The sequence below is a fragment of the Polyodon spathula genome, chromosome 17 (genome assembly GCF_017654505.1).
Source record: "Polyodon spathula isolate WHYD16114869_AA chromosome 17, ASM1765450v1, whole genome shotgun sequence".
Classification (NCBI taxonomy): domain Eukaryota; kingdom Metazoa; phylum Chordata; class Actinopteri; order Acipenseriformes; family Polyodontidae; genus Polyodon; species Polyodon spathula.
Window position 1 is genome coordinate 32,231,227 of NC_054550.1, and position 12,315 is coordinate 32,243,541.

Sequence of the window (12,315 nt, forward strand, 5' to 3'; positions counted from 1 at the left end):
GAGATAAAGTAATACAAATGCATAGATTAGGGAAAGGGTACAAAATAATATTCAAGTATTTGGATATCCCAGTGAGCAGTTGGATCAATAATCAGGAAGTGGAAGCTGCATCACACCACCCAGGCACTGCCAAGAAAAGGCTGTACCTCAAAACTCAGCGCTCAGACAAGGACACTTGTGAGAGAAGTGAGGAGGCCAACAACCACTTTGAAGGAGCTAGAGTTCAGTGGCTGGGAGTGGAGTAATGGTGCACCAGTCAACCATACCAAGAGCTCTGCATAACACTGGCCTGTATGGGAGGGTGGCAAGAAAGAAGCCGTTACTCAAAAACTACCATCTGCAAGCACATCTGGAGTTTGCCAGAAAGCATGAGAGTAACCCAGCTGTGATGTGGGAAAAGGTTTTCTGGTCAGATGAGACCAAGATAGAGCTTTTTGGCCAAAACTCAAAGCGCTATGTGTGGCGAAAACCTAATACTGCTCATGCCTCAAGACACACCATCCCTACAGTGAAGTATGGTGGTGGCAGCATCATGCTGTGGGGATGCTTCTCATCAGCAGGGACTGGGCATCTTGTTACAATTGAAGGAAGAATGGATGAAGCAAAATACAGGAAAATACTGCAAGAGAATCTGCTTCAGTCTGCTAAAAAACTGAAGCTTGGGAGGAAATTCACCTTTCAGCAGGACAATGATCCCAATCACAAGGCCAAAAAATTGAAAATTGCAGTCCACAAACGTCGTCCAACCAATCTGAACAACCGGGAGCAAATCTGCCAAGAAGACTGGGCCAAAATCACTCCAACACTGTGTGCAATGCTGGTACATACTCCAAAAGACTTAAAGCTGTTATTGCAGCGAAAGGTGGCTCTACCAAATATTAATGTGTGGGGGTTGAATACTTATGCAAGCAAGATATTTCAGTTTTTTATTTTACTTAAATATTTTCCAACATAAAACCAATGTCACCTTACAATAATTGATTTTGAGTTTAAGTGTTTTAAAATAAAATATCGAACAGAACAAAATTTCAGTGTACCATTTGTAATTCAGTAATATGAGATAATTTGTCAGGGGTCTGAATACTTTTGCAAGGCACTGTGTGTATTTGTGTGTGTGTGTGTGTGTGTGTGTGTGTGTGTGTGTGTGTATATATATATATATTGATACACATATATATATTATATATATATATATTGTGTGTGTTTGTACACTGATTTTTATAAAGTATCTTTTTATGTTTAATTGGGAGTCTAAATCTACTCATATTTATGGATAGGTACAGAATAGTACTAGAATTGGCAGTGCCAACATTGAAAACAGTCTGTGTGTCCAGTTGTCTTGTGTATAATAAGATACAGTTCAGTGACTTTGGAAATGTCAGAGTTTCCTAAATTTAAACTAAACCTTGAATTTATAAAGCCATAATTTGTTTAACTATTAAGTTACACACTAAACAAATTTAACAGTTTATTTTTATTAATTTATTTATTTTAAAAAATTGTTGTGATTCTGTTATGTACATATACCAGTAAACAATAAATCCAACACGCCGCTGGCTTCTGTGTACATCACTGCAAATAACAGCGTGCCCATTGTGTCCAACACGTTCTCATGCACACAGCATGTAGTAATCCAATAAACAACTGACATTGTCCAGTAATATGCAAGCTTACATAAAAGGTGTCATCTAGAAACTCTGACATACCAGGATGTGTCAGCAGTAAGAATTGCTTCAAGTTTATACATAAATAATATAATGTATATGGTATATAAATGATGGACATTGACAAAGTGTTTTTGGTTTCTTTTTAATCACTTGATCAGTGATCCTTGACTATGACTGAAGCATATGCACTTAATCATCTAGTTAGTGAGACAGTTGATTGGACACTGGATATGGAGTTATTTCAGCTGTTGAATTGCAAGCAACATAGAAAAAAAAACAACAATATGCCACACCTGTCAAGAGAGCAGCGCATTTGTGCAACTGACAGGTTGGAGGCTGGACTAGGGCAGCATATCTGTATCTTGCCTGTCTTGGGTGCTCACAGCCAGCAATTTCAAACCTGGTGGGATGGTGTAACCAGACACACTCTGTCAATGACAGGCCACGAACTGGGAGACCAAGAGTCGCAACACCTGCCCGAGATTGACAGGTCATTCTGCAGCAGCTTCGTGATGTCAATTATTAAATCGGCACAAGTCGCTGCACCTGCTCTAAAACAAAGTTTGTCATTTTTTCGATCACATCTAGTGAATTTTGTCCAAATCTAAGTGATCCATTTTGATGCTCAGTGTGTGTGTGTGTGTGTGTGTATATATATATACACACACACACACACACACACATATATATATATAAAAAGAGAGAGAGAGGGTAAGATGTGTGCAGTAATTACATTTTTTCCTGAACCTCCTGTCCATCCCCTGTCCATTCAGTTTCTTTTTTTCTGGCGGGCTCTCATCACTTCCTCCGGCTCTGCCACACACTGAAAACCAATCAGCATCCCAACGATAGAAACACCTGTCAACAGAAGAGAGTGGTAGCCAAATATCGCTGCGATCTGTAAACACCAAACCAAATTCCCATTCCTTCTAATGGGACATGCTGATATATCTTGAGAGAGTATACACAGGACAGGTATGCTGTAACGTGGCCACCTAACTGCTGGGGAGTATACTAAACGAGCAGAGGAGGCACCAGATAATGGGGCAACTACATTCTAATACTAGCACCATATGAGATAGGGGGTCTGTTAGTGCATTAACTGCTCAACAGTCACATGCTGTTTGCCTGGAATACTTTTTGGGAGTACCAAATTCCACCTCTGTTCTACTTACTTGCTACAATTAGAGGGGCCATAACACCAATTGTCAGTGGAGCAGTTTTGTAAATAAATGCCTCGGACAGGAAATGACCAAGCGCCAGAACAAAGGAGCCCAGTGTGATGTGGTACAATCTGCAAGACATAAAGCAATGAATGGGGTTATTAATTGCAATAATATCTACTGATTACACCGGCTCAACTTTAGCACTAAACAATACCAATAATGCTCTTGTTGAAACCATATACCCCTGGACCGGAGATAAAACGGTTCCCTGAAATAGTTGTGCTGATCTGAGTAGCTATTAATTATAAGCAACGTTTTAGAAGTAAACACAAAGTAATCATACTGCTGGTTTGGGCCCAAATATGGCATAAGTTTAATGAATAACACTGAAATACACGGAGTGCGTTCGTACGTTTTGTTCTGTATGTCTATTGCACAGGCACATCGAATGACAGAGGAGAGCAGGATCCAGATTCCAAAGGTTCGAGCTTGAAGACCATTTACTGTACACAAAAAGAAAAACAAAACAATGACAAGCATGTACACTCGCTGTAAAATCCACAACAGGCTTCCATTAGATTTTCTGGGGCTGAAAAGGTACTCACCAAACTCTGGCCTTCCGGTGTATACTTTCTCCGAGAGGAAGGTGTGATCCTTAAAACTCTGGACTGAATTTCCCACGGCAATCACTGACACAATTACGAGCCAGCTGCGGAGCACGTTAAGGAACCGACCCATTTCAACACACGTCTGCTACCTAAAAACCACTACGATGGGGGAGAAATACACATACAAATCACATATCATTCGTGTTTATATATATATATATCCTCGAATGGTAATGTAGTTTAGTTGTTTATACAACATGTATCAGGTTTTGCATGATAAACTTACAAGACAAAATATTTGGCGTCCCATACACACTTAAAAATGTGTTCTCTGTGAAATGTTTGTATGGTACAACAAAGATACACTTTCTAATAGTAATTTGCAGGCAAAGTTGTAGATGAATGCAGATATTTCTGCGTGAAAATGTGTATGATTTTTTGGAGATATCCGCTATTTTTTTTCAAGCAGCCCGTCGTTTTTGTTTTTGACAGTTCATTTGTCAATTGTTCCGTCCTTATTAAATCAGCGCAGCCTACACAGATGCATTATCTCTGGATTTTGAAGAATAGCGGAATTCGCAATCGATACCCTCCGGTTCCACTTGCTAAAAAAAAACATTTTCTACAGTGAACGCCTGTGTTAGAGACAGGTCGTATCACATGAAAAATGCATATCTGAAATATACTGCAAATGCATTAATGTGTTTACTGCTCCATAAAAAAAAACAAAAAAAACAAAACACGAATACAGACACAACACCATAAAAACATTGCTCAAAAATAAGTAAAACCATTAGTATGCGAGATGAATAGCCTACCTTAACAACATACCATTATCAATAACACATAGTCTAGCCGAGGTAGATATTCACTGTCCCTCCGGTATTAATTGGCTATTTGTAAAAACTTGTCAGAAAAGCGATAAGTCCTTTGGCTGAAATTGTATTACCGAGCGAGGTTTGGTGTGATAGACACGTGTCATGGCTAATCATAGACGTCCAATTTAACACCACTCGTCGTTCGGTGTACAAACGTCATTATGGTACCGCCTTACTTGAAGTATTCCACCAATCATTGGCTTGCTTCATTAAAAAGACGAATCATTTTTGAAGAACGGGCAACACCCTCGTGTGTGCGAGGCTATGCGACGCATTAAGTACGTTTCATACAGGCGCATGCTCAGTATGTTTAAACACTTGTGCGTCTGACGTTATAGCAAAGTTATATATATTTAAAACTACCATGAGAAAATAACATAATATATTCCACTGTGCAATAGCCACAAGTTATAGTATTATTATTTATTTATTTGTGTGAGAGACGCCTCTATCCAAGTTAAAATAAAGCAGTTTATTTTGTGAACGTTATTTTGTGATTCGTTTATTTGTTACAGATATATAACAATAAATATTTCAATGTAAATATTTAATTATGTAAACGTGATACCGTTGTACAACAGTACACAAGTAGATTCGGTCTAACTACATGTATAATTAATGGAGGTTAAGGGAATGTGGGTTTTACACAATTAAACAAATCGCATATCCCCTACACTTGACAAGATTTAAATTAAACTCAAATGCATAGATTAAAAATAGAAATAAAATAAATGTGTTTTTTACTTTTTATTGTCATCATCAGGATATATATTTGAATCACAGGCAGTAGTTGTAAGCAGTAAAACCCGAAACTTCATGTTAATAATAATAATAATAATAATAATAATAATAATAATAATAATAATAATAATAATAATAATAATAATAATAATAATACCGGTTTTCAGTACGCTGTAAAGCCTCTTATTCCATCCAAGTGATACAGGGAACCGATCTCCTCATACGTAGCTACGTTAAATACTAGTAAATTATTATTGTATATAAAGTTTTTATTCCAGCGCGCAAGCGCAGGTCAAACAGAATGACTTATGTCTGTTATTTACACTACAACGTAACGTATCTTTACGTCACGCAGTCTTTTGCTGAAGCGCATGCTCTGTTTGTTGGTAGCACGTTGGTTGTTGTAGTTACACAAAACCGACCAGGGGATTAAGTTATTAGACGATATAAATTAGGCGGAGACTAGTTTATTTAAAGAGCAAACAATGACGTGCGACAGGTAAGTAATAATCTTGGTTCTTCTTGTATCTCTTCTGTGCTATTGTTTGATAAAATACTGTCTGTATACAACGGCAAAGTAAAAATGAACTGCAGAGGCTAAGATGCATAGGGGTTAAACCCAGTACAGTGAATTTCTGTAAGACTAGGAACATGTGTCCTAAAACAGGATTGACCCGAACTTGATCAACGAGGCAAGTAAACCGCTACAAATTAGCGAAACCACAGTGTGTCACATAAAAACCACATGCACTAATTCAAAGCACAGTTTGTAAAAGTGCTGTATGTTTAAGTGACATTTCAAAGGGATGTATCGTATAGTCCTACAAGTCGTCTTGACTGTAATACGTTTTTTGTTATAAAACAAGTCCGTGAAAGGAGTTAAGTCCGAAATGTTGCTAAGTGATATAAAAAAATATATCAGATAAGATAAGCTTGGCTTCACGATGTTGTTTGTTATGCTTGCGGGTCCTATACTACTGTAACACGGGTCTTTACCAGCAATACCAATGATATAAAATATACTGCATTGTGGTTTCAGTATAGGATCTCGAATGCACTGTATAATATAAATAAGCTAGTATCGGTTTGTGTTTTGAATACAATAATTGTAAATAAACACCTGTATAAGACTTATTTAGGTAGCAGAATATTTTATGAACTGTATAATGTACGATAATTGTGTGAATAGTTTAGAATGTACAAACGTGCTTTGATGTTTAAATAAAACACTGTCATCTAATAAAAGTAACTTGATGGGTTTAATTTTCATTTACGTTTGCAGTGTAAAACAATAACTTGTTAAAGTGACCTGACCTGACCTGGTTAGAGATGTCTGCACTCACAATGTGGAAAAGCTGACATAAAGCAGATTGCATCTCCAGACAGTGCGCTTGTTAATTGTAGAAAATGCCAGCAGTGAGACGTGATAAAGATAATTCAGGGTCTTCCTCTGAGGAAGAGGACCCAGAGTAAGTACATCTGTGTATTGTGTGCACTGCCCATTACATGTGAGTCCTGTTGTGAATTACTGGCATCCCTCTTGTTGACTCAGTAAGAAAAGGGCTGCAGTTAAATAGCAGTTCAAATATTTTCTGGAAAGTTAATAATGTTGACTTCTAAAATTACAATACATTTGAGCATTGATGTTTTCACATCTTTTTTTCTCTGTGTTCATTTTAACATTCAAGGTACACTGAGAGATTTGTAGCAGTTGTCCAACACATTAATTCAATTCGATAGCATTATTTACAGGGGAGCTGCTTGATCAGCTGTGTGTGGGGTGGGGGTGGGGAGTAAGCAGCAACAGCAATAACAATTAAAAGCCTGTAGAAATCTGTACACCCCCATCACTGCTTTTACAGAAAAGGCATATAGCCTTTTACTGCAGGGTTTCTTTGTTACATAAGAGCTGTCACTGATTTTGTGCTGACAAATTGAGATAATTAATAGCCTGGCATATTGGTGCCTGGCTTTACCTTTCTGATTTAGCAGGGCAGTATATAATTGCAGTATATTTGACTAACCCCCATCTAAACTGAGCATCCTCATAAATTGAAAATATAAGGACCACCCTGCACACAATAAGCAAACTATTCCGAATTTGTAAAAAGTTATCTGAGACATTAAAGACATTCACAAACACTTCAAAGAATTGTATACGTTTCTTTTAGTATTACTACAAATTCTACCATTGAGTGTTTTGTAGATATGTATGTAAAGTCGTGCATTTTGAAATTAACATGGTCTTTTTGGAAATATTGAACCCCTGTCTTTGTCAGATATAGTACTCCAGTAAAAAAAAAAAAAAAGTAACTACACAGAATAATTCTCCTAACATTTCTAGTGCAATAATTTCATAGGTTTCCCAGGCCTCCATTAACACTAACCTTGGACTACCTTGCCTTGGGTATCAGTGCAGAACGGGTTCCTTGAAACCAGTCATCTTGTGTCTCATACTTACAGTACTGGGTTGTGCTAAAGGACAGCTTAATGGTCAGCTATTTCTTAGGCCCATATAAAAATAATGAGGGTTTAAAAAGTGAATCCATTTTCATGTTAGTACTTTGGAAGAACAGTTTTAAGATGTGTTTTCAGGGGTCACCCTTGTATAGCGTGGAGTGGAATCAGCAGGAGAATCCCAGTGTTGCTTTTCCAAGCGGAAGCAATTGTAACTAAAGACGTCAGTGTCCGGTCCATCGGAGGTAAAAGGAAATTATTTTAATAAACCATGATATTCTGTATGGAAACACACATAAGCTGGCTACATTTGAATATTAATGTTTATGATTTATGTTATTTTCTTTCACTAATAAAAATGAAAAGCAGATGTTAACATTATTCTGTCAGAAAAAAATGGCAAACTTGCTTGTTGTGGTAGGAATTTCTAAAAAAAACCAACAAATATGAAAGGCAATTCTATTACATTAATTGACCTATTAATTTAAGGAGGGGTCAATTCTTATCAAAACTGTGTTTTTATGAAATGTGCAATATTTGTAACACTGTGTCATTTTGTTTTCATTTTCTCAAGAGCGGTATCATTTGGCCTACAAGATTGTCCGAACTGAGAGCCGTTTGGTTCGCAGTATTTTAACAGTTCATGGGTTTCATGAGGTAATGTGTTTTTTTTTTTTTTTTTGTTGTTTTATTTTCTCTTCCCCAAGATCATCAGTTTATGTGTGGTATTTGTGGCTGTTAGTAATTTTGCTTAACTGTGTTTAGGCATTCGATATTGTTATTTTTAGATATGCATAAATTCAAGAAAACACAAATTTTCTTTGACCCTTTGTTATTAATGATGCTTTTGTATTCAAGCATTTTTTTATTTTGCATTGTAGTTCAGTAAAGAACCGTGGCTACAACCCCAAACACTGGTTTTTAAACTCTAACCTCTTTTTCTATAATACACTTGCACAAGCAGTTATCAATGGAAAAAGCCAGCTGGGAATAATCTATTCATCAGTTTTAGTAAAATCAAAGCAAAAAAAAAAAACTCTACAGACTTGACTCTTTCTACAGGTGCATCCAAATAGTAATGATTTCAATCTGATGTGGACTGGATCTCATCTCAAGCCCTACCTTCTACGCAACCTTCAAGAGTTTCAGAAAGTCAACCATTTTCCCAGGTGATATGAAGCTTAGTCAGGATTTGGTGATGTATAGAACAACACTGTTGAGAGAATAACCGCAATGTTGCCCCATCTGCTGTGCTCTTACACCATCTGTTCTGAATTTGACCAGCTATGGTATACCTATTTTAAGATCTATGGTTGATTAAATGTGATCCACAGGAATTAGTTTATGTGCTAAATTAGGAATAATTAACTAAGACAATTCCGTGTGACCAATTGTGTACGACCATACATACAAATATGAAATGTAATTCTTTATAAGAAATAATTACATTTTATTGTATTCCCTATAATAAAAACCTGGTGCTGTGAGAAGCAATTTAATACTATTAATTGTGTTAGGATTTTTTTTGGCAGAGTGCATATTTTAGTTCATAATTGAAACCATCAGTGACATGTCAACTTGAATGATCAAGACCTTGAAAGTAAGTGTCCTAAACTAAAGACACAGAACTAAAGTTTCTCTTGTCAAAGTATATTTTTATTTCTTTATTCCAGGTCGTATGAGCTGACAAGGAAAGACAGACTTTTTAAAAACGTCCAGCGAATGCAGCAATTAAATGGATTTAAAAACTTCCACATTGTCCCACAAACCTTTGTGCTTCCCGTTGAGTATCAGGAGTTCTGTAGTAAGTGCTTGCGTTTTTTAATAGATTATTGTGTTTATTTTAGATGTGCACACACAGTAAGTATGTTTTCACTGTTTTTACATAATGAAAAACTAGACTAAATTTTCAGCAAGTTTTTCTCAACGACCCCTTAGTTTTAGAAGATAACATCCCATTAAAATAACTCCAGACCTCCATTTATTCCGTGTCCAATATAATAAATACTGGTACTTTTTGCATTATCTATAGCTCTGGTGGTCAACTCTGGCCCTCGAGATCTAATCCAGTCCAGGTTTTTACTCCAAGCAGGTTCTGATGTAGTTAATTGAAGCTGCTAAGAGGCAAGTAACTAATTTAGGACCTGCTTGGAATAAAGACCAGGACTGGAATGATCTCGAGACCCAGAGTTGAGTACCACTGATCTATAGTGTTCTGTCCAGGGTTAAAGATGAGCAGGGTAGGTTTCAGTGGGAGGGCACTAGCTAGTGTGACTGGAGTATTAGACTGCAGCAATCTTGTAATCTTTTAAAATATGGAACAGTAAATATTCAAATCTGTGCCATATTCAATATATACCTTTCCATAACTGAATGTTGATGTGCTGTGTTTTACTTTGTTTGTTCAGGTGCATACTCAAAAGATAAGGGACCATGGATTATAAAGCCTGTGGCTTCTTCCAGAGGACGTGGGATTTACCTTGTCAGCAACGTAAGTTCTTTACATGAGCACAGAGATTTTTATGAAATTGTGGATATAATGTGAAATGCATTTAGATTAACTTTAACCTTAGTGTTAACCCCCGACCCCACCTTATGCGATTTTGGGCTGTATTACAGTTGTTACGTTAATTAAATGAAAACGTTATTTATACTTGGAGTAAAATTTCATGTCTTTTTTTACGCTAATCTAATATTTATTAGTTTTTTGTCATTTGGCCAGCAATATCTGTTGGCAGAAAAAAAAAAAAGCAATGTAAGTGTTTTATTTCCGACATTTGCAAATAAAACTTAATGTTGCTTATAGCTTATGTGAAGGATCTCAATATTAACAGTATAGCTGTAGCAAGCTCAACCAGTTAGGAATGACAATATATTATTTATTTATTTATTTTTTAGCCAAACCAGATTCCCTTGGATGAGAATATTCTTGTATCGCGGTATATCAGCAACCCTTTATTAATTGATGGTAAGTTTTAAAAACAAAACAAGAACTATGGTATATCAAAAAATAAAATACACATCGTTAGAACTTTCTATAGGAGATATGTAATATATTATGTGATGTTGTAGATAGTTAAAAGCAGATTATTGATAATTAACAGCGACTACAGAATAATTATAGATTAATTACTGTTTTAGCTGTTGCTTGTTAAGTACAGTAATTTCAGGACATAGTTGTTATAGCTGATTGTTGTTCTCTTTGCTGTCTCTTGTTTAGATTTTAAGTTTGATGTGCGGTTGTATGTGCTGGTAACCTCTTATGACCCTCTCACCATTTACCTCTATGAAGAAGGACTGACACGGTGAGTTATTTCAGTTCTTTAATAGGGTTACTATATTTAACAATAGGTTAACGTTTTAATGTAGTGTATTTGTAAACACTAGATGGCAGCAAACCTATTTAAGTCTGGCTTGTTCAGTAAACTGGGTGGATTAACAAGCATCGATCCTTTCCCAATAGACTGAGAAGCTTCATTTTTTGAGTAGAAGGTGAGCAAAAGTTATTATATGAAGAAATAGAAAATAAAGAACATCCCTTCTTAGGTATGTCTATCACATTTTTCATCTTTATATGAACATTAATCTGACATATAGATGATTCTAAAATATACAGTGATGTACATACTGTATGTAAAAAAACAAAAAAACAAAAACAAAACACAAAAAAAAAACCTTAAATATAATACACTTATGTACCATGTAACTTTTTTTGTCCAGGACAAAAGTAATAAATTAAATAACACTTTCAAAACAAGAGACACTGAGGAAATTATTATTTATTATACAGTAGCAATAGTTATGATTTATGGTTGGTGCAATCATATAATTATGATATGTAATGATTCAGTTTTAATTTCTTACATCTCCAAAACAATCATGAAAATCTGATCATGTTTCTAAGGAACAAAAAAGTATTTATAATATTCATAAAATATATTTATATTGTTAACCCTGATTGACCCTGACACGCATTTGGAAGCTGCTGCTTTGCTGGAGTATCAGCTGTGAGTAATAACTGCTGGCTGTGCTCTGTCTTCCTCCCTTTATCTTTAACATTCCTGTGGTTTTGAAGATATTCAGGTAATCCGTCCATGCCAAGGAGTTCTTTTTACTTCGCACACTCTGTCCACTCCTGAGAAATACACAGCAAGTGAAAGATTAACCAGTGTTCAATCATGTTTCTTCTTCAGTGCATAGCTTTTGAATTGCTACAGAAATTCCCTTTGACCCAACAAGTTTGATTTCCATAGCATCCTTCTTTTTAGTTTTAAGGGTAACTTTTATTTTTATTTTTTATTTTTAAAAGAATGACACAGTTTGTTGTTCAATTGCCTAGATTAAGTGTAATTTCAGTCAAGTTTGACTTAGGGGTGTGCAATAACAAATAAAAACATTTCTGGTAGACATTTTACAAAGCTGCTACCGCAGCACTGTCAAAGAATTTGACTTCATATTTGCTGGTTTATATAAAAAGCTATACCTCTGTCTATTGTACTTCATGTTTACGTTTTGATTAGAGGGAGAATTTTTCTTTATACTAGCTCAATAGCATGAACAGATTGTACCTGGCGAGTTAGTTTGGTTGATCAACATATTTCACTCCCTGTATTTTAATCTGTAACTCTGTTACATTTGCAATCACCCCACATACAGCCGAACATTCCGTTCATAGTGCTTTGCTTTTAATCCACAGGTTTGCTACGGTAAAATATGATCGAGCTACAAAGAACATTAAGAACCAGTTTATGCATCTGACTAACTACAGTGTCAACAAAAAGAGCAGTGACTATGTCAG

The 12,315-nt window shown here is 35.9% G+C and overlaps 2 protein-coding genes across 9 annotated transcripts in view; one reads left to right on the forward strand and one right to left on the reverse strand.

Annotated features, from left to right (window-relative positions):
• Positions 1–2,379: 2,379 nt before the first annotated feature.
• On the reverse strand, positions 2,380–5,301 carry LOC121329917 (ergosterol biosynthetic protein 28 homolog). 3 transcript variants are annotated; one of them, XM_041275945.1, is made up of 5 exons: positions 5,218–5,301; positions 3,439–3,600; positions 3,246–3,336; positions 2,843–2,961; positions 2,380–2,525 (listed from the first exon to the last, which is right to left on the reverse strand). In XM_041275945.1, the coding sequence occupies exons 2-5, from the start codon at positions 3,569–3,571 to the stop codon at positions 2,437–2,439; spliced, it is 432 nt and encodes a 143-aa protein (XP_041131879.1). In that variant the 5' UTR covers positions 3,572–3,600; positions 5,218–5,301; the 3' UTR covers positions 2,380–2,436. The 3 variants fall into 3 exon arrangements, with proteins under 3 accessions (XP_041131879.1, XP_041131880.1, XP_041131878.1); XM_041275946.1 differs by lacking the exon at positions 5,218–5,301 and adding an exon at positions 4,273–4,446; XM_041275944.1 differs by lacking the exon at positions 5,218–5,301 and adding an exon at positions 4,260–4,444.
• A 127-nt stretch (positions 5,302–5,428) lies between these two features.
• ttll5 (tubulin tyrosine ligase-like family, member 5) overlaps positions 5,429–12,315 on the forward strand; it is a 51,945-nt gene continuing 45,058 nt past the window's right edge. For all 6 annotated transcript variants that reach the window (XM_041275937.1, XM_041275941.1, XM_041275939.1 and 3 more), the window contains exons 1-10: positions 5,429–5,559; positions 6,343–6,529; positions 7,656–7,762; positions 8,092–8,174; positions 8,580–8,686; positions 9,191–9,321; positions 9,926–10,008; positions 10,416–10,485; positions 10,738–10,822; positions 12,214–12,315. In XM_041275937.1, coding sequence (XP_041131871.1) covers positions 6,468–6,529; positions 7,656–7,762; positions 8,092–8,174; positions 8,580–8,686; positions 9,191–9,321; positions 9,926–10,008; positions 10,416–10,485; positions 10,738–10,822; positions 12,214–12,315 — 830 coding nt within the window. In that variant the 5' untranslated portion in view covers positions 5,429–5,559; positions 6,343–6,467. The remainder of the gene's footprint in view (positions 5,560–6,342; positions 6,530–7,655; positions 7,763–8,091; positions 8,175–8,579; positions 8,687–9,190; positions 9,322–9,925; positions 10,009–10,415; positions 10,486–10,737; positions 10,823–12,213) is intronic.